The 23,146-nt window shown below is 43.9% G+C and overlaps 1 protein-coding gene across 1 annotated transcript in view; it reads left to right on the forward strand.

The window, feature by feature from the left end:
* marc1 (mitochondrial amidoxime reducing component 1) overlaps positions 1–18,117 on the forward strand; it is a 39,883-nt gene extending 21,766 nt beyond the window's left edge. The window contains exons 5-7 of the mRNA XM_055639792.1: positions 2,747–2,808; positions 5,180–5,251; positions 16,845–18,117. Of these exons, the coding sequence (XP_055495767.1) occupies positions 2,747–2,808; positions 5,180–5,251; positions 16,845–16,974 (264 nt within the window). The 3' untranslated portion in view covers positions 16,975–18,117. The remainder of the gene's footprint in view (positions 1–2,746; positions 2,809–5,179; positions 5,252–16,844) is intronic.
* Positions 18,118–23,146: the final 5,029 nt, after the last annotated feature.

Consider the following 23,146-nt stretch of genomic DNA (forward strand, 5'->3'; position numbering starts at 1 on the left):
TAGTGTGTGATTAAGAATGTCACTGACTTAAATTAAATCTGCTCCAATCTTGCGTTAATTATGATTACATTTGCTTAACAGCCCTCCAGTTTAAATAATGCACTCAAAAAATCTTATTTACATCATTGCAATTATTGTTGTTTAATTAGAGCTTATGGTTGGGTTTATGCCCTTCTTATACATTTATTTTACAAAACAGTTAAACATAATATATAAATTATAATTTGTATGGTGGTACAGGTGCACAACCTTTTATCCGGTGTTCCAGAAACCGAAAAGCTCCGAAAACTGGCCATTTTTTCCAGATGTCGTCTGCGCACCAAAGCTCGCGTTTGGCGCCAAACTTGACCCAAAATGACCCACGGTCAACCCAGGTCTGTACTACTGTAGCGGCTGCCTCCTCCCTGGAGACCGGGAGACGCTTAAACATCTGTAAATCATTGCTTAAATGTTAGTCAGTTAGTTTGGAGGGCTTTTATGTGAAGGGGGGTGAAGGGGGTAAACTTTAATTCTTAGTCCCCTACCTGGTCGGAGAGGCGGGGAGCGGTCAATGCCTTACCGGGTCGCTGTGCAGTAAGCTCCGCAGCGCTGTGGCCGGTCTGGCCGCGGGCGGCGCCGGTTGTAGCTCCGACCCCGGCAACTCTACCCCTGGCTGCGAGGCGCTCCAAATCCAGCGCGGCCCGCGGCCCGCGGCCGGACGTCCCAGCTCCGAGAATGTCGGGAGTCGGCGGCGTCGCAGCGGGGAGCGGGCAATGCCTTACCGGGTCGCCGTGCGGCAAGCTCCGGAGCGCTGTGGCCGCCGACACACAACATCGCGGAGCGTCGCTGGATTTGGAGCCGCGCAGCCAGGGGTAGAGTTGCCGGGGTCGGAGCTCCAACCGGCGCCGCCCGCGGCCGGACGGAGCCCCCAGCTCCGCGGCTCCAAATCCAGCGACGCTCCGCGAATGTTGGAAGAAGGCGGCCACAGCGCTCCGGAGCTTGCCGCACGGCGACCCGGTAAGGCATTGCTCGCGACGCCGCCGACTCCCGACATTCTCGGAGCTGGGACGTCCGGCCGCGGGCCGCGCTGGATTTGGAGCGCCTCGCAGCCAGGGGTAGAGTTGCTGGGGTCGGAGCTACAACCGGCGCCGCCCGCGGCCGGACGGAGCCCCCAGCTCCGCGAGGTTGGGAGTCGCCGACCAGGTAGGTAGGGGACTAAGAATTAAAGTTTCCCCCTTCACCCCTACACCACCACCACCACATAAAATCCCTCCAAACTAACTGACTAACATTTATGCAATGATTCTCCCGGTCTCCGGGGAGGAGGCAGCTGCTCCAGACTTTTCAAGCCGCCCGCGCTACCTACCTAATCTACGCTAAAAATCTTCCATTCTGAAATCCGAAAATGTCCGAAATCCGACAAGTGTCTGGTCCCAAGGCTTTCGGATAAAAGGTTGTGCACCTGTAGTTATATTATCATTCTTTGCATTTACATCCCATTTTCCAACATTATTGTTCTAAAAGGGCACCATTTCAAAGTTTACAAATGATATGCACTTGGAAATGCAATAAATGATGAAAGAACCAGAAATAAGACAATTAAGTTTAATGTCAGTGGATTTATTTGGTGGTGTAGCCTTCATGGACCACAAGCCGCTCACGTTTGCATTCACCAAGGTTTCGGATCCTTGGACCGCCCGCCAGCTGGCGGCTATTTTGGAGTATACAATGGACGTCCGACATCGTCGTGAAATGCAACCTAGTGGCGGATACCTTGTCCCGCCTGGCAATTGCAGCCGTGCTTAACCCGGCCTCGGGAATAGATTACTCCGCTTTGGCGGCGGCCCAATTGGCGGACGATGAGATGCCGACGTACCACACCGCGATGTCTGGCTTGGTGCGTGAGGACGGGCCGTTGGGCCCCTCGGGTTCCATCCTCTGCAACGTATCCACGGTCAGCCGAGGCCTATCGTTCCGGCGGCCTGGTGCCGTCGCGTCTTTGAGGTGATCCATGGGCTGGCCCACCCATCCATCCGGGCCATGGTTGCTATAGTGGCCGCACGGTTTATGTGTCATGGACTTCGGAAGCAGGTCGGTCGCTGGGCCTGGGCGTGAATCCTGTGGGCACGCATCAAAGGTGCATCGACACGTCCGCAGTGCCACGCCGGCGGTTCGATCACGCACACGTGGTCATCGTGGGGCCACTGCCTCCGTCCCGGGGTGTTTCGCACCTGCTTATGGTGGTTGACCATTTTACGGGGTGGCTGGAGGCCATCCCGCTCACGGACACTTCAACCCAGTCGTGCACTTGTGCCCTCGTGGCAACTTGGCTTGCACACTTTGGGGTTCCACTTCACATCACGTCGGGGTCACCAGTGTAATGGAGACTCGCAGTAGTCCAGCCAAAAACGAAGTGGAACACAAGTTGTGTGCACTAGACGTGTTTATTCTCTCCGATACAGCTCCCTACTCTCAGGTCACAGGCGTTGCCCGGCCTTAAATACCGACTTCGGTACAAACCCGTGACTAGCGCCTCCCACATCGAGACGCCGCCCTTCAGAGCCAAGGGTTCGTTGTGCCCGTGGCTTGCCACCAGGTGCCGCCACAGTAGGAAGAATAAAAAGTAATAGCCATTGCGGTTGTGCACATAAGCTTAGCTGTCTTCTGTGTAAGACAATGCATTGTTAAATAAAATGGAGCATTGTACCTCACACACATGAGCGCTCTATAAAATTTTCATTGCGCTTAATTTGTTTTTAATTTTTAGGATACTTGGAAAGACTTACAGATTGGGTCTACAAAGTTGTGTCGTGCAATGTCTTGCACAAGGTATGTTCTTAACTATCTTAACTCAAAGTTTATAAAGGTTTGTGAAACCTGTGGAAGGATAAAGGTGGGTACAGACTGAGCTGCTATGAGCAGAATGTGCCGAGCTGTGAAAAAATAGCCAGTGTATTAGTTTAGTTTATTAATGCCACATATACTGAGATACAGCGAAAAACTGGCATTCACAGTGTACAGATATATGATAAAGGAAATAACGTTAATGCAAGATCAATCCAGTAGAGTCCAATTAAAGATAGTCTGAAGGTTTCCAATGAGGTAGACGATAAGTCAGGACTGCCCTCTAGTTGGTGATAAGATGGTTCACGTGCCTGATAACTGATGGGAAGAAACTGCCTCTGAATATGTTTTCACACTTCTGTACCTGCCTGATGGGAGAGTGTCCAGGGTGAGACCCATCCTTGATTATGCGGATGGCCATGTCGAGACAGTGTAAAGTGTAGATTGAGTCAATGGAAGAGACGTTGGTTTGGGTGATGGTCTGGGCTGCGTCCACAATTCTCTGCAATTTCTTGCGGTCTTGGTTGGAGCCGTTCCCAAACCATGCTGTGATGCATCCCGATAAAATGTGCTATTAGCTTCCTGTGTCAAACATCCTCCCTTTGTGAGCATGTATCCGCTATGTGATCCTGTGTCTCACCAATCCTTAAAGCTGGATGATGATAGTATCTTTAACCCCTACATAGGCATTGCTGGCATGTCCAGCATCTATTGCCTGTCCCCGAATGCCTTTGTTTTGTTGCAATTCTCATCATGACGGCACTGATACAGTGCCTTTGAGTACTGTGCATCAAACTGGGCCACGTAATGACAAAGGCATCACAGTATATTACGATACGACACGATAGAACATAGAGCATGATTTCAGTAGAGGAACCTGGCAATGTCCTTTTGGTCCTTTTGTTTCTATGTGGTAGTGATCATGGTCTTAGAAACATAGAAAATAGGTGCAGGAGGAAGCCATTCGACCCTTCGAGCCTTCACCGCCATTCATTGTGATCACGGCTGATTGTCCCCTATCAATAACCCGTGCCTGCCTTCTCCCCATATCCCTTGACTCCACTAGCCCCGAGAGCTCTCTTAAATCCATCCAGTGATTTGGCCTCCACTGCCCCCTGTGGCAGGGAATTCCATAAATTCACAACTCTCTGGGTGAAAACGTGTTTTCTCACCTCAGTCTTAAATGACCTCCCCTTTATTCTAAGACTGTGGCCCCTGGTTCTGGACTCACCCAACATTGGGAACATTTTTCCTGCATCTAGCTTGTCCAGTCCTTTTCTAATTTTATATGTTTCTATAAGATCTCCCCTCATCCTTCTAAACTCCAGTGAATACAAGCCTAGTCTTTTCAATCTTTCCTCATATGACAGTCCCGCCATCCCAGGGATCAATCTCGTGAATCTACGCTGTACTGCTTCAATCACAAGGATGTCCTTCCTCAAATTGGGAGGCCAAAACTGTACACAATACTCCAGATGTTAGGAGAAGACTGTTGAAGTATTGGTGAATCTTTCAGTGGATTTTGTGATAACACAAGGCGTAGCCATGTTTCACTGATGATTGCATCAGTGCAAAGCTGGTAGTGTAAAGCTGACAGTGCAAAGATGGTGTAAAGCTTCCTGATTCTTTGAGTTGATTCTGCTCTCTTGCAGGCGACCCTGTCTGTCTTCTGGGTGGTCGAAAGCTTTGGGGGTGAAAAGACGAGTCTTTTACCACAGGATAACCATGATAACCAAAATTAGATTCAAACTATATTGAGCAATTGGCCACCATCACATATCCCAGGCAATGCTGAACTTCTGCAAGCACCAGTTTAACTCCCTCAGCTCGACATTCCAACAGCATTACCAAAGGCAAAAACTCCAGCACCAAATCAAAATTGTTTACCCTTTAATTTGCTGATGGGATTTATTGTAGACGAGATCAACATTTAATGCTCATCTTGAACTAGCCTTGGGAAGTTGATTTTGTGTCAGGGAGTAGCAATGCATAAAATGGACACAAGGTACTGGATTAACTCAGTGGGTCAGGCAGCATCTCTGGAGAAAAAGGATTGGTGATGTTTCGGGTAGGGACCCTTCTTTAGACTGACGTTCGGGTCTGGCCCTTTTCTAAACAAATAGGAATGTATTTCAGATTCAAAGCCATGTGTAAAACCAACATGGGAATTTGCAAATGGAAATGATTTTAAACTGGACCTGCCACTGTGGATATCTTGGTTGCTTTTGAATCTGGCTCATTTAGCACACTACAAACTGTAACCTCACCACACGCAATATGATAGAGGATGTTTTTTGCGTAAAAATGACGTCTTGCTGCCTTTCATGCCTTAATGTTTTTTATATTTCCTTTTTAGATGCATCTTCACAACAGTTGATCCAGATACAGGAGTCATAGACAGGAAGGAACCACTCGATACACTCAAAAGGTAAATGTAGAGATCAGTAACAGTTTAGTTTATTGTCACGTGCACCGAGGTGCAGTGAAAAGCTTTAGTTGTGTGCTGTCCAGTCAGCAGAAAGACAATACATGATTACAATCGACCCGTTTATGGTGTAGAGGTACATGATAAGGGAATAACGTTTAATGCAAGGTAAAGCCAGCAAAGGCACTTAGCAAGCCATCAGGGATAGTCCGAGGATCACCATGGAGGTAGGTAGTAGTTCAGCACTGCTCTCTGGTGGTGGGAGGGTGATTCAGTTGCCTGATAACAACTGGGATGAACCTGTCCTTGAATCTGGAGGTGCGCATTTTTACACTTCTGTACATTTTGCCTAATGGGAGAGGGGAGAAGAGGGAGTGGCCAGGGTGCGACCCGTCCTTTATTATGCCGCTGGCCTTGCCGAGGTAGCATGAGGTATAAATGGAGTCAACAGAAGGAGGGAGGTTGGTTTGTGTCATGGTCTGGGCTGCGTTCACAATTCGCTGCAATTTCTTGTGATCTTGGATAGAGCTGTTCCCAAACCAAGCTGTGATGGCTGATAAACTTGATAAACTTTATGCAACCATGAGGTGCACAAGCTTCCCTATTGTCCAAGTGGGAAATTGACAAGTGTGGGTGGTTGTGTGGTTTGTGGTGAGATAATTGGCTTTATTCAGCTGCATAGTTATTGTCAGTCATTCCTATGTTCGGGCGAAGCATATTTCGAGGTTTCTGTTCCTATTTGTTTTCCAGAAATTCAGCAATGAGGTGATCATTTTTTGAATCGCCTCCAGTGCTGTTCACATTTCAGCCGGGCATGTACTGCTTAACATTTCCCCTTTCCATTTTTGTCAACTCACGAAGTTGCTCCTCATGGTGCGTTTAACTCGCCATCTCTTTCAGTTGGCAAGAGTAGTCAGTGAAAATATGCACTGGTTTTCATGCTTCTCGATTCTGGCATCACACATGAACTAACCTCTGTGACCAGCATCAAATACTGGAGATGAGTTTGTGGTTCCCTGCCTTCACTGTAGGAATTGTGTTAAACGTTAATGATACACGGTGCGAGTGGGTCAGAACATGGTCCGGAAGTACCATCTGTGTCATTGATTTTTACAAGGATATTTGAACTGTAATTGTTAACTGAGCATGATCAAGAATCTAGACAAGGGTGCTTAATTGTCATATGCAAGAGAACAGAACAATGACATTTCTAAAATAAAGGCACATAGTGCAGGAGTAAAGGTGCCTCAGTGGCGTGGCGGTAGAGCTCCTGCCTCACAACATCAAAGACCCGGGTTTGATCCTGATTACGGGTGCTGTCTGTATGGAGTTTGTACATCCTCCCTGAGACCACGTGGGTTTTCTCCGGGTGCTCTTGTGTCCTCCCACATTCCAAAGACGTGCAGGTTTGTAGGTTAATTGGCTTCTTTAAATTGCCCCAAGTGTGTAGGACGCAAAAGTGGGATAACGAAGAATTAGTGTATGGGTGATCGAAGGTCAGTGTGGACCTTGTGAACCAAAGGGCCTATTTCCACGTTGTACATCTAAAACTGAAACACTTAGCAGGTCAGGTACATCCCTGGAGAACTTGGGTAGTCGACATTTTGTGTTGGGACCCTTCAGACTGATGGGCAATGAAAATTTTACTTCTTGCAACTATACAGGCCCATTAACACAACAATAGAACAAATTAATATACAATAGCAAATAATAACATGAAACAGCAGTTATACCAAGTAACCGTCATACTCATGCAAGGCGATTACGTAAAGCAACCTATACCAGTTGGTTGCTGAGGTAGGGGTGTGGTTAGGGTTCTACCATGAGGTTCAAAACCTGGATGGTTGATGGGATGAAGCTGTTCTTGAAACTGAAGGTATAATTTCTTGGGCTCCTGTACCACCTTCCCAATGGTAGCAGTGAGATGAGAGTGTCGCCGGGATGATGCTGATCTTCGACATTATTAGCTGTCTTCTTTAGGCAGTGTTTCCCATCGATCCATTCAATGGAGGGGAAGTCAAAACCTGTTATGGATGGGACAATGTCCACCACTTTTCTTCAGCCGTCTGCATTCTTGTGCATTGACGTTACCAAACCTGACGTGTGAATTAACCAGTCAGTATGCTTTCCACTGTGCAGCTGTAAATGTTCGACAGAGCATTTGGTGACCCAACAAATCTGAAACTTCTTCGGGAGTAGAGGCGTTGATGAGCTTTCTTTGTGATTGCATCAATGTGCTGGGCTCAGGACAGGTCCTCAGAGATGTGCAAGTCCAGGGCCTGGAAGCTGTTGTCTCTCTCCACTGCTGTTCCACCAATGAAGCCAGTTTCATGGACACTCAGCTTTCCTTCCTGAAGTCAACGCTCATCTCCCCGGCCTTGCTAACGTTGAGAACAAGGGTGTTATTCCAGTACTATTTAATCAGATTAATAATTTCCCTGTTGTACTCTGACTTGTTGTTACCAGTTTTGTGTCCAACAAAGGTGGTGGTATTGGGCAAACTTAAAGATGGCATTGGAACTGTGTCTGACTACACAATCCTGGCCATCTATATTTGTACTGAATGAGCTCAGCCGATGAGGAAGTCGAGGATCCATTTGCATAAGGGTAAGAGCCCCAGTTCCTTGAGGTTGAGGAGAAGTTTGGAGGGCGAATGAGTTTGTTGAATGCCAAGCTATAGTATTTGACCATCAGCCTGATGTATTGACCAAATGATCCATAGCAGAGTGGACAGGCAGCAAGGTTATATCTGCTGTGGATCTGTTATCATAACCACCCTCCCAAAGCACTTCATCCACCACAGGTGTGAGTGCCTCTGGTCAGTAGTTGCTGAGCCATGGGACCTTGTTCCTCTTAGACACTGGTATTATGGATGTGCTTCTAAAGCAATTGGGACCTTGTGGTGAGAGGGTGCAGTTGTCTACGGAAACTCCAGCCAGTTAGTCTGTGCGTGTATTTAGAACATGGGCAGTAACATCATTTATATGGTAAATGTTGAGGTATAATCAAACACCCATATTTGCACTATTGGAGTTAACATATTGGGAACTACACTTTGAGCAATTGACATGGAATTACTTTATTGACTCGCTAGTAGCTAGAAATTGGATTGCATCTATTTACATTATTCTTTTTCGTGCCAACACCAGTGATGTGTCTGGTCCTCCACAAAATATTATTTAGTTGGATAAACCATTGAGTGTGAAACATGGAGTTAGAGGTTTACACCCAGTAGAGAGGGTTATAATGGGACGTGCAGTTCCGGATGGGGCCCCACTCAAGCCAATTCCTGACACATTACTGTACAGCAGTCAGAGAAGGGTACAGTGGGGCTCATCCCTGTGAATGTTTAGACTGACGGACGAAGAGAACTATACCAAATGCTGTGGGATAATGCTTGAGGACGTAGCTGTGTAAAGGGAGGATAGACACAAAAATCTGAAGAAATTTATTGGGGCAGGCGGCATCTCTGGAGAGAAGGAATGGGTGACGTTTCAGGTCGGGACCCTTCCGACTGAAAGTCATGGGAAAGGGAAACGAGAGATATAGACGATGATGGAGAGAAAAAGAACAATGAATGAAAGATATGCAAAAAAGTAACATTGATAAAGGAAACTGGCCATTGTTAGCTGTTTGGTGGGTGGAAACGAGAAGCTGGTGCGACTTGGGTGGAGGAGGGATAGAGAGAGAGACAGGGAATGCAGGGGTTACGAAGTTAGAGAAATCAATATTCATACCACTGGGCTCGTAAAGGAATCTTCTCTCCTTGTCATATATTGTTCAGATGAAGTAGAGTAAGTAATCCTGCCACCACTAGGTGTCATGATTAGAGTTAATGTAGAAAACATAGAATTGAAGATTATGGCTGTAATTTTTTAATTACTCCTCACTTCTCAATGCGGAATCTGTTTTGAAAATACTTTTTTTTGGCACTGTTATTCCAGGGAATTATTTACCAACGTGAAGATAGGTAACAACAGAATGATTTCTAAATTTGCTTTTCAGAGATGATAGTTGTGCCTTCTTGAGTTAATGTGATGTAATGTTCCAGCTTTATGTTATATTCCCCATTCCCCCCCCCGAGCATTGATTTTCTTTTCCTCTGATTCACATCGAAATTAAATTTTCATTTTTAAATTGCTCTTCACTTCTCAATGCGGAATCTGTTTTGAAAATACTTTTATTTTGGCACTGCTATTCCAGGGAATTATTTACCAATGTGAAGATAGGTAACAACAGAATGATTTCTAAATTTGCTTTTCAGAGATGATAGTTGTGCCTTCTGGCTCTTGAAGTTTGAGTTAATGTGATGTAATGTTCCAGCTTTATGTTATATTCCCCATCCCCCCCCCCCCCCCGAGCATTGATATTTTTTCCCTCTGATTCACATCGAGCTGTGAGTATTCTATTGACATAAAAAGAGGAAACTAGATGTTGACTTCTTTGTGTTGGCCATCTCCTGTGTTGAAAAGATTACTTCTATCTGCAAGAGGAAGAAGAAAGGAAAAATCCCTCGTGGGATATGGATGTTGCTGGTAATGCCGGCATTTATTGTCATGAGAAGGTGGTAGTAAGGTATTTTCTTCATTCTCTGACGTCTATATATTCTCATTTATCCCCACAACACTGTTAATCAGGAACCCCTCAGTTGCTGGCACTAAGCTATCAAAAGAAAGCAAAAGACTTCCACTATATGATGGAAGGTAGGTGACAGTGTCCTCGTCCAAATGCCGCCTATCTCTAAATTGGCCATAGAGTTGCAGAAAAATGGCAGATGAAGTTTAATTTAGAGAAGTATTGAGGGCTAAACTTTAAGAGAAAAAAATGGAAATAAATGACATGAAGATAAAATAGCACAAATCTCTATGTTGGGCAAGAACAGAGAATAAATTCATTTCATCATCGTTGAAAACATTAGCGACGCAGTGGTGCTGGTTTCCGACGGGCACGGTGACGGACGCACCACACATCTCTGTCCTCTATGCAGCTGGCAATCTCCTCTTTTGTCTCTACACATGCGTCTTCCATCAACGTCTCCAGCATCGTCTTGTTTGGCCGTCCCGGGTCACGTCTTCCATGGGTGGGTTCCTGTTGATTCACGTTTTTCTCTCACATCGGTTGTTTCGACAATAATCGACCAGGCACCGGGGTTGCTTTAAACGTACGTTTATTGAGCAGGAGTCTTCACACAGGTTACAACCTGGCAAAGAGTCAAGCTGCCTGCCCTTAATTGCAAGGCTCTTTATATGTTAATGCCACCGTTTAGCACCTCCCACATTCCCCCCCCCCCCCCGATCAAAGAACCGACACGTACGAAGAATACAGGAAACCAAGTATGGACATATAAGGGGATGAAAGAGGAACCACACATAATCTCAGACCAGTACATCCCTTAGTCTTCCTGGCAAGGGGGGTGGGGGGGTTGTGTATTCCTCAATCTTGTCAGACTGGGCCTGTGATCCTTTATTCATGACTACGCAGTAACTGCAAGACATTGTGTATTCCCTCCTAACAGCCTGTTCCAGCAAGCCTGGTCAGCAGCCATCTTATGTCCTTTGTTTCAGTCTACCTGGCCAACCATTTTGTCTTTCAGAACAATCTTATAGCATTGATTCAGAATTTCTATTCATCATTCCCACAGCACAACCTTGTTTGCTGGCATCTCTAGGTGATGGTGGCAGGGACCAGCGAGCCTCATCCTTCTCCACCTGATCTTCTCGGTCGGTCAGAGGTGGATTCTCCCCACAGAACTGGGCGTTGGTGATGTGGTCCCTCCAACTGACATTTTGAACTTTTCTGGGCATTCGAGTGTAGGTACCATCGAGAGACTTGAACAGTGCTCGAGTGAGAGTCCATGCCTCACAATAAATGAGAGTCGTATACCAATAAATCTTTGAAACTGGGAGAGAGTCTGGTACAATGTACAAGATCCTGACCTGTATAATCAGAGACAGAGTATCGAAGCAGCAAGGATAAACTCAGATTATAAAATGCAGGTAAGGCATCCAGAGTTGGCACAATATTCCAACATTGGCACAATATTTCAGCCTCTCCAATATCCTGCAGAGGATTAAATAGATCTACTACACGAGTTCTAGGAATGAGGATCTTTGAGGTTAAATTGGAGAGCCAGGGGCCGTTCTCCTTGAAGCATGGAAGGTCCAGATGAGATTTGAAAGGATTGCATGGATCACAATGGGTTTAGTTGGTGCAAGTAGAAAGAAGCTGTTCCTATTAGTCGAACAAGGAGTAGTGATTAAAAATGATAAGCAAAATATACAGTCATAGACATGGAGTCATACAGTGTTGAAACAGACGTTTTAGCCCAACTTGCCCAGGCTGACCAACATGCCCCATCTACACCAGTCCCACCTGCCTGCGTTTGACCCATATCATTCTAAACCTATCCTATCCATGTACCTGTCCAAATGTTTTTTACACGTGGTAATAGTACCTGCCTCAACGACCTGGCAGCTCATTCCTTATACCTACCGCCCTTTATATTAAAAAAAAAAGTTGCCTCTCGGGTAACTATTAAATCAGCCTCCCCTCACCAGGGGATGTAAGAAAAAAACCTCTACAGAGAGTGGTTATATTCTGAATTGTACTGTCTGTAAGGGTGTTGAAAGCAGTTGGTGTGTTCAGTGGGGAACGGGATAGACATTTGAGGGAAATTAAGTCGGATCAAATGGTCATTTAATTTCTGTGCCATAACCTTCCAATAATTGTTTATGTCCAATGGCACCATTTCAAAGTTTGCTGAACCATTTAATTATTGCCAATATTTATTGTATGTGTGTATTCTGCACTAAAACAAACCTTGCTGGTGTGGGAGGTAGACAAAAATGCTGGAGAAACTCAGCGGGTGAGGCAGCATCTATGGAGTGAAGGAAATAGGCAACGTTTCAGGCTGAAACCCTTCTTCAGACCCTTGGCGTGGGACTCAGGATGGTATTGTGAGACTCAGGATGTTGGTGTGGGGCTCAGGATGATATTAGCCTGCCATCTACAGCACAACTGATGTATTGTAACTGCAATGGAGATTTCATGAACACATCGCAGTGGTTTGGGTTATATTATTGCCAGATGTATCAAAGTACTGTTATTTTGCATGCTATACAAACAGATCATATATAACATGCATAGATACAATCAGACTTCAAACCCAAGTACATTAGATAGAGCAAAGGGGAAGGTACAGAGTGCAGAATATGGTTGTCAGCATTGTAGTGCATCAGCTTCTTAGACAATGTTCAATGTCTTCTGGGAAATAGATTAATTTAACAGTGCCCTCCTAGCTCATGGAAGGACCATTCAGAAACCTACAAACAGGGGGGAAGAAGGTGTCCCTGAGTCTGACTGTGTGCGCTTTCAGGTTTCTGTACCTTCTGCCAGATGGGAGCAGGTACACTAGGCTTGTATTCACTGGAGTTTAGAAGGATGAGGGGGATCTTATAGAAACATATAAAATTATAAAAGGACTGGACAAGCTAGATGCAGGAAAAATGTTCCCAATGTTGGGCGAGTCCAGAACGAGGGGCTCCAGTCTTAGAATAAAGAGGAGGTCATTTAAGACTGAGGTGAGAAAAACCTTTTCACCCAGAGAGTTGTGTATTTATGGAATTCCCTGCCACAGAGGGCAGTGGAGGCCAAATCATTGGATGGATTTAAGAGAGAGTTAGATAGAGCTCTAGGGGCTAGTGGAGTCAAGGGATATGGGGAAAAGGCAGGCACGGGTTATTGATAGGGGATGATCAGCCATGATCACAATAAATGGCGGTGCTGGCTCGAAGGGCCGAATGGCCTCCTCCTGCACTTATTTTCTATGTTTCCAACCCAATAGTATTCTCTCTATGGTGCGTCAGTGGATGTTTTTGTAAGTGTCACTGAAGACAAAAACTGTGCACAATATTCCAGTTGCAGTCTAGCCAAAGCCGGGTACAATTCCAGTAAAGCCCCTGTCCCACTGTACAAGGTAATTCACGAGTTCTCCCGAGTTTCCCCTGATTCGAACTCGGAGAATTACGGTAATAGCCGTTCATAGGTACGGGGACTCTCGTGGACACTCTCCGCCCTGTTGAAAAAACTTCACGAGCTTATCGCGTTTCCCGAGTACCTGCCGTTAGCGTTACGAACCGCCAAGAGACGTCCCGAGCTCCGACGTACCCGCTACGTACATTCTACGTGATTACCACGATTTTTATTTTTTTTTAATCTTGGGAGAGCTCTTGTGGGAGAGCTCGTTTAATGGGATAGGGGCTTAAGAATTTCTTACTCAGTTCTTCTCAAAACAATGGCTGACTGACCATTTGCCTTACTCATTGTTTGTTCTACCTGTACATTGGCAATCGATGATTTGTGTACAAGCACTCTTAGTTTCCTTTCATCATTAATACTTCTCAATCTCTCAATAATTATAAAGTATAAAGTACATTGTTTTTATAGTTTAAGAAAGACCTGCAGATGCTGGTAAAATCGAAGGTAGACAAAAATGCTGGAGAAACGCACCCGCTGAGTTCCTCCATCATTTTTGTTTTTATAGTGCTCCATTGCGGATGGTCTCCTATTTTTCCGCATTATATTCTATCATGTTAACTCTACTCATCAAGATCTTCTGTTATTACATCCTTCATTATAGATGCCACCATTTGCCTGCACTGATGTTAGACCGTCAACTTGTAGTTCCCTGCTTTCTTTCTTCTTTTTTCTTAAATAGTGGGGTCACCACAGGAACCATTCTAGAATTTGTGGACATTTTGGAAGGTGATTATCAGGGCTTCCATTATCCATCCCAAGAACCACTTGTTTCAAAATGTGGTGTTCAGGATTAACAGATTTTGAGATTTCAGACTGTTCCAAGGAAGAGATAAGACTTATTTTACCTTCCATCACAGTGAGGAAGTGCCTGGAGGAGAGTCACTGTGATGGATGTTTGTGTTGAATTGTGTTAAATTGTGTGTTTTGTTGCTTTTTTACTGGTTTGGCTGCATGGCAACAAAATTTCGTTCAAACATTTTTGAATGACAAATAAAGAAATTCAATTCAATTCAATTATAGGATTGTGGTAGTAAATGATTGTAAGTTCTCTTGTATTGACTGAGCCTGCCATAATGCAAAGGGCTTAGATGGAAAAGAATTTGTGAAATGAGTCCAGGAAATTTTTCTCACACAATATATGGGTTGGCCTTCTAGAGAGGGTGAAGGGCAGGCTGGAAGGATTGGGGAACCTTGGGTGACGAGAGATATTAAGGCTTAGGTTAGGAAACAGAAGAAGACATATGATAGGTATGGGCATCTGGGATTATGTGAATTCCTTGAGGAGTGTAACAAATGTAATTGTACACTTAAGTGGGAAGGCAAAAAAAGAGTACATGGCATATAAGCTACTGAAGAATCCCCAGAGATTCTGTAAGTATATTAAGGGCAAACGTGTAATAAAAATGAGAATAGGTCCCCTTAAGTATCAATGTAGTTCTCTGTTTATATGGGGGGGGGGTCACAGGATAGGTGAGGTCTTATATGTGTAAATATCATCTCAATTTACTGTAAAGAAAGTAATGAAATCTAAAGAAAGGAAAAGAATCGTGATGTCTGAGAATGTATCCACATTACAAAAGAGGATTTGCTGGTGGTCTTAGTGCATTTTAAGGTGGATATATCCCTGGAGCCTCACCAAGTGTATTTTAAGACCTTGTGGGAAGATAGGGAAGAAATTGCAGGGACTCAGGCAGAGATGTTTGCATCTTTAGCAGTTTAGCAAGTGGAAGATAAACGAGGGCACAACTTACGCAGGAGATGATGGGTCCCTGGAGAGTGCTGTAGAACAGAGAGACCTAGACACAGGTACATAGTTGCAGGAAAATGGCAACACGGGTAGACAGGGCAGTGAAGATGGTGTTTGCCATGCTTGCCTTCATCAGTCAGGACACAGTGTACAGGAGTTGGGATATTTTATAGCTATTCCCGTCTTTGGTGAGCCTATACTGTGTGCAGTTCTTGGTGCCCTGCTGTAGGAAGGATGTTATTACGTTGGAAGGAGTGCAGAAAAGATTCATGAGGATGTTGCTGGTTCTGGAGGGGTTAACTTTTCAAGGAGAGGTTGAAGAGTCTGGGACTTTTCTCGCTGGAGTGTGGCAGGGTAGTTTATAGAGGTATATAAAATCACAAAGATACACTCAAAGCTGGAGTAACTCAGCGGGACAGGCAGCATCTCTGGAGAGAAGGAATGGGTGACGTTCAGTCCGAGGAAGGGTCTCGACCCGAAATGTCACCCATTCCTTCTCTCCAGAGATGCTGCCTGTCCCGCTGAGTTACGCCAGCGTTTTGTGTCTATCTTCGGTTTAAACCAGCATCTACAGTTCCTTCCTACATATAAAATCACAAGGGGCACAGATAGGGTGAATGTTTATAGTCTGTTTCCCATGGGAGGAGAGTCTAAAGCCAGAGGACATAGGTTTAAAGTGAGATGGGAAAGAATGAAGTGAAATTTGACGGGCACCCTTTTCACCCAGAGTGTGGTGGGTACATGGATGAAGCTGCCTAAAGAACTGTAAAGCTGGGTACATTTACAAAGTTTAAAGAACAATTAGACAGGTACATGGATAAGAGATTTAAAGGGCTATAGGCCAAATGCAGGCAGATGGGTCTAGCTCGGATGACAACTCGGCTAGCATGGATGTGTTGGGCGGAAGGGCCTGTGCTGCATAATCTCTTCCAATCGATTGTGTACTGCACAAAGGAGTGTAATCAATAACTAATTTCAGAATGTGATCAGGTAAGGAACCTTTGTCTGGCCTAGCTAGTCTTTTTTTAACATTGAGGCATAGCTTTACTGGTTCCCCATCCACGCAGTCCCAAAATGCATCCTCTCTGGTGTCTGCAGCAAAACCAATTGCACCCTCCACTGGAGCATTGATCCACCGAGCACCAGGCGATGTTTATTGGATAGAACAATTATGAAGGTCAAACACTCCTCGAACATGATTTAAAAAGTTGAAGTATTTGTGTCTTCTACACTTTTTTTCTCCCTGAGCCAAATACGACCCTGATTAATAGAAATGATATTAGTTTTCCAGAATTTTGTTGACTGGTAAGCTCTGATTTGTTTGAAGTTTATCCCACAGTTTTGGAAGACTTTATACCTCGCTTATCGTGGCTCTTCGGATTAAAAATCAAATTGACTTATAAATTAGTCTTGCAGCAGATGCTCATCGGATGTTCACTATTTACCCAAATTGAGTCTGGATGAATTTTGACTCTATCTAAACATGGATTTTTATGTCACTCACTTAAAAAAATACATATATATGAGATAAGACTTCCATTCTGTCCATGTCAGCCACTCTTTTTTCATTTATTGGGCACAAAGTGCTGTAGTAAATCGAAAGGAGGTTTTATTTTTTTGGTTCCACAATGTGAGCCAAAGGTGGGGGTGGTTTGAAGAAAGGCCCTGATCCAAAACATAATCTATCCATATTCCCCAGAGAGGCTGCCTGACCTATTGATGTACTCCAGCACGTTGTGCCCTTTTTGTGTAAATCAGCATGTGAAGTTCCTTGTTTCTATGTAATAACTCTTTGCTTTGTTTTGTTTCCAGATTGCGCCAGGCTGACCCAGCTGAGAAACACATTTACAAATCCGTCCCCATCTTCGGCTCGCACTATGGAATTGACAAACCTGGAGTGATTCGAATAGGCGACCCCGTGTTTATGGTTGTTAAACATTAGGAGTGCACATTGACGAATGCCGATCCTCCTGTACAATTATTACCTGTTTTATATCATTCTTGCTAGTTGCACTTGTTAAAAGATTTCTAAATTAATTACTTAAAACCAGACTTTCCAGCTGAACTCTGCCAATATGTAATACTCCTTTCTAAAATTGACAGATTAAATTTTATAAAACATTTTTACTAAGTTCTATTGGCATGAAACATTTAAATTACCCTTGTACATGATCAGTTTCATTGTTAGGATATTTGTAAAGAAATTAATTAAGAAAATAAAGGAGATTACTGGCCTAGAAATTGTCTTGTGGGTTGGGCAAAGAAACTCATCTCAGAATGGGATTAGGTACTTGATACATACTTAAAATAGAGTGTTTACCTTGTTCTGGTCCTCCATTTGCAAGGCCAGTGGAGACATCTGGTCACACGTTGGGGCTTTGAATAACATGCCTGTCATATTTTGACATTGGCTGAAATTCATTTGTGCACAAACAGCATGTCCCTCATACAGAGTCAACAAGACTGGTCAGATATCTTTGTGCATTTCTAGTGTCACATGATCCATAGCTTTGGGGTTCGATGCATGGATCGTCAAAGGTTGATCACCTTTTCCTACCCTAGCACCTCTCACAGCATGTAAACCTGGGACCACCACCATGTCCCAAGCTGGATTACACCCCCAACCGCCCCCACCATCACCTCTACCATAAATGTACTCTCCCCGGCTGATTACAAACGCCATTGTAACACATGAGGTCCTGTTTTCCTTTCACTCAACCTCTATGTCTCTCTCAGGGCACCATAGATATCGCATGTGACAACTTGACAAAGCATGTTTTGTATTCTTCCTAATTTCTTAAAACCCCTCCCAATACCACATTCAGTGAATATTTTTAGGTGAAGAATAATTTTTAGGCCATCTTTAATCTTAGTTTTCAATTGGGTTTTTAAATACCTAAAATATCAAACATACATAGAAACATAGAAAATTGGTGCAGGAGGAGGCCATTCATCCCTTCGAGCCAGCACCGCCATTCATTGTGATCATGGCTGATCGTCTCCTATCAATAATCAGTGCCTGCCTTCTCCCCATATCCCTCGACTCCACTAGCCCCTAGAGCTCTATCTAACTCTCTTAAATCCATCCACTAGAAACATAGAAACATAGAAAGTAGGTGCGAGAGCAGACCACCAGGTCCATCGAGCCCGCACCGCCATTCGCTCATGGCTGAACACTAAACAGACACACTTACCCACAAACAGTAGACACAAGACACAGAACACAAGACACTACCCTCCCCTTTATACCGCTATCACCCCTCTCCACCCCAAGAACCTCGTGATCTCCTGGGGGAGGCAAAAAACCGGATAAAAACCCAGGTCCAATTCGGGAAAAAAATCCGGGAAATTCCTCTCCGACCCCAATCTAGGCGATCGACACTTGTCCAGGAGATCACTCAGGTCTTACTATACTAACCATACCTAGGTCCATATCCCTGCCCTCTCCCCGTAGCCCCTTATCCCCTTGGCAGCTAAAAAAACATCTATTTTAGTCTTAAATATATTTAAAGTTTCTGCTTCCACTGCTCCCTGGGGCAGTGAATTCCATAAATTAACCACCCTCTGGGTGAAGACGTTCTTCCTCATCTCAGTTTTAAAAGAGCCCCCCCTTATTCTGCAACTATGTCCCCTAGTTCTAGTTTCCCCGATCATTGGGAACATCCTCGGTGCATCCACCCGATCAAGGCCCCTCACGATCTTATATGTTTCAATGAGATCGCCTCTCATTCTTCTAAACTCCAAAGAGTAGAGTTCCAGCCTACTTAACCTTTCCTCATATGTCAATCCCCTCATTGCAGGAATTAATCTTGTAAACCTTCGCTGCACTGCCTCCAGGGCTAGTACATCCTTTCTTAAGTATGGAACTGTGGCAGGGAATTCCATAAATTCACAACTCTCTGGGTGAAAAAGTTTTTTCTCAGTCCTAAATGACCTCCCCTTTATTCTAAGACTGTGGCCCCTGGTTCTGGACTTGCCCAACATTGGGAACATTTTTCCTGCATCTAGCTTATCCAGTCCTTTTATAATTTTATATGTTTCTATAAGATCCCCCTCATCCTTCTAAACTACAGTGAATACAAGCCTAGTCTTTTCAATCTTTCCTCATATGACAGTCCCGCCATCCCAGGGATCAATCTCGTGAACCTACGCTGCACTGCCTCAATCACAAGGATGTCCTTCCTCAATTTAGGAGACCAAAACTGTACACAATACTCCAGATGTGGTCTGGAGACAAGGACGCCGAGGTCTCGCTGCACCTTCCCACTTACCTAACCTAACCTAACCCCATTGAGATAATAATCTGCCCCCTTGTTTTTGCCACCAAAGTAGATAACCTCACATTTATCTATATTATACTGCCACGCATCTGCCCACTCACTCAACCTGTTCAGGTCACCCTGCAACCCCCTAACATCCTCTTCACAGTTCACACTGCCATCTAGCTTTGTATCATCTGCAAACTTGCTCGTGTTGCTCCTAATTCCCTCTTCCAAATGATTAATATATATGGTAAACTGTTGCGGCCCCAACACCGAGCCTTGCGGCACTCCACTCGCCACTGCCTGCCATTCTGAAAAGGACCCGTTCACTCCTACTCTTTGCTTACTCTTTGCAAACAAACAGGCAGTTATATCACTGCACTGTATTTGGTCTCTGCAGAAAGAGCACAAATTACTAGATTAATTACTTAAAAACAGATTTTCCAGCTGATTGTAACAATCATTGAATTGTTTTCTAACACAGTATCGTGCGTGCTGTGTTGTGCGCTTGTGTGTGTTTCAATCCAAAATAGCTGAGAATGCGTTTGGTAGAGGCAGGAGTAACGTTTCCATAATTTTAAAAGAAGTGAAAACAGCTGATGCAATGAAAGTGGGTTATGGCGAGGGAAAATAAGCATTAAAATAGGAAGTTTAACATTTATCGAGGTACTTCATATTATTATTGTCAAACTCTCTGGGGCATGGGCAGATTGCCGAGGAGCAGTATTCCTGTGAACAATTTTAGCAATTGGTTAAAATGTTGAGCAATCTCCTGTTCCCAGCTGCTCACAGGCCACAGAAATCTCCTGCAATGCAAGCTGTGGATTCTAAGCCTCATGTATCTCCCAGTCTGGCTCTTTTAGTCCATGACTTGCAGTTAGGGCATATTATTTTTGTCCCCTTTCAAAGATTTTACTGAATTTGGTTCCCCAAGTAGCTCCTCTAATTCACAAAATCCAAGCCTCTAATGATTTTTGCAGCGGGGGCTTGTTGCTGCAGATGGTTTATATAGAGTCTTTGCTCTGACGTATTTCTCCCTGATGGATATTGTATTTTTAAACTGCAATTCAGTGATTGCAGCAGTCAGTTAATTTCAGTACTTTATGTCTCCCTGGAGTCAGCGTTGGATGTACTCACTGATACAGTATACTCAGGACTAGATAAACAGCTCACAGGCAGTGGTTAATTGGGAAATAAACCACATTTTAATGTTACAATTGCATAAGCTCCTCAATTTTCAATCCCTTTTACCTCTGCCATTAATCCCTTCCTGGATGGGCATATGCCCAAATTTAATTCCGAAGCTTTGTGTGTATATATAGTTCCATGCTATAATTTTGTTCTCTTTGTTTGCTGACAAAGGTAGGATAGAATCAATGCATGAAATTCGAACCACATTTTATTTTTATAATGCAAAATGATCAAAATAAATTTGGGAAATTCATGGCAAAACAGATATATGTCTTTAAAGAAATGGGTGTGTAGTTGCACAAGTTTTGATAGAACAGTACTAAACATTAAAAAAAGGAATGGGCCTTCAGCCCACAATGTTTATGCTGAACATGATGCTGAATTTCATCTGCCTGTACATGATCCATACCCACATATTCCTTGCACTTTCATGTGCCTATCTCAAAGCAGCTTAAACGCCACTATCATATCTGCCTCCATCATCTCCCAGGCAATGCCTTGCAAGCCCCCACTGCTCTCTGTGTAAAAAAAAAACTTGTCCTGCGCACCTCCATTAAACTTTCCACCTCTCACCTCTGTAGCTGTGCCCACTTTTGTTGGACATTTCCACCCTGGGGAAAAGGTTTTGATTTTCAATCCTATCTACGTCTCCCATAATTTTATATACTTCTATCAAGTCTCCCCTCAACCACTGACGTTCCAGAGAAAACAATCCTAGTCTATCCAACCTCTCCCTGTAACTGTAATCCATTAATCCAGGCAGCGTTTGATAAACCTCCTCTGCGCCCTCTCCAAAGCTTCCACATCTTTCCTGTAATACAGCCAGTGCCGGATTTAGATGAAGAGAGGCCCTCGGCTATTCCACTTGTGAGGCCCCTCCCAATCCCCCACCCCCATGACTAGAGGAAGATGGAAGAGTGTTTTAAATAATTTGAGTAAAGCCAAGGATGATGACAGGTGTATAAAATTCCGCAATTCGCAATTCCTTCTCGAATGGACATAACATGTTATTGTTAAATACCGTAGTGATTGGAAAAAAATGCATAAATGTTAAAATTAACTTTGAAAAACTTTTGCTACAAACAAACTTTGTAAACATTTTGTGGAATAAGCAGGAATTGTAAGGAAAATAAAATTGTAAGTTTACTGGTATATTAAAAAAATACGTGATCTTAAAATTGTTATTGTCTGGGAAGTGTTCATAAGATGACCATGACTACCTGTCAGTGATGGTGTGACATTTTTAGATCCTGCTGTATGGTGTCATTAAACAGTTGGTTTTACAATACAGATTAAGAAATAAACTACAATCATCAAACACACTAAGACTAAAAAAGTTTTTTTCTAGCCTTCCTCATTGCAAAATCATCCAGAATTCATCAAAATTTGTTTGTCACTCTCAATGCATGGAATGCTCAGTGCAGACAACCGCTCTTGACACATTGTGGCCCTTAATTCATTATTACTTCTTTTCAGTCTTGGAAAAGACATCTCTCCCGAGCAGTTAGTGACCATTAAGCTAAGAAACAGCCACAAGATTGCTTCCACATTAAGGAAGGCCATCTGAATGTTTTCCTTGTATATAATTTGATAAAGGTCTGTATGAGACAGAGTGCTCTTCTGTAGGCCTATGGCTTTGTCTCACGTACAAGTGAAAGTGCAAACGTTCATCAGTAAGTTTCAGGTCAACATCTTCTGGGTATGCTTCCATCAACAGTTCAACACCTTGTTGAATTTCTTGTTTAGATGCGGTCAGATTAGCAAGAAAGGAAAACATTTGTGCAACATCACTACACAGTAGCTCTTCTTAAATTGGTTTCAAGTGCATCTAATATAGGAATAAAGGATTTTATCCTAAACTTATCTCTTGAAGAGAATTCATCTAAAGCATCAGGACCAGGTGCACTTCCATCATTTCCTTGCCGTTTCCTTACTCTTTGTCTCCTTGTGACAGTTCTGTAGTTAACATTTGGCAAGGTGGCCTTTGCTTGTTAGACAAGCTCATCAAAATCTTCTCTAATTTTGCTTAAAAAAACCCTGGTCCACTGTACAAACTTGCACAAGTACTCAATAACAGTTCTGATTTCTGAATGGCTTTGTTGTCCTTGTGAAAATGACCTAGCACATGGGTCCAAAAATGCAGCACAAACACAAATTTCAGTTCTTCCATTTTCTGCAAAAGATTGTTAGCTTGAAGCCTGAGTTTTGACTTTTGACGCCTGCAAGTGTCCAAAGAAGTTCCCTGCACCTGCCATCGCTGCTTACTGGAGCACGTGTACCACCAGATTGACACCAATGTGCAGCCGCGTGGGGCCAATGAGATAAGGGGCTGGAAAGCTGTGCTTTAAAAAAGTTATTTATTGCCAGCGCTAGTGTCGAGTTATCGGCTTAAAACAGTATTATTATGAAATGGAGGCCAAGAAAAATTACTGAAGGGTTGTTTAGTGAGTTGTGACGGCATATGTAAGAAAGGCCTATGGCAGTGTCAAAATTATGCTTGGCGGAGGCCCTCTAGATTTTGAGGCCCTAGGCTTCAGCCTGCCAAGCCTACAGGTAAATCCAGCACTGAATACAGCGATCAGAACTGCATGAAATGCTCCAAATGCAGCCTAACCCAAGTCCTATAGAGCTGCAGAATTTATTTCTGCTCCATGTATAGTA

Source organism: Leucoraja erinacea, chromosome 8 (assembly GCF_028641065.1).
Source record: "Leucoraja erinacea ecotype New England chromosome 8, Leri_hhj_1, whole genome shotgun sequence".
NCBI classification, from domain to species: domain Eukaryota; kingdom Metazoa; phylum Chordata; class Chondrichthyes; order Rajiformes; family Rajidae; genus Leucoraja; species Leucoraja erinaceus.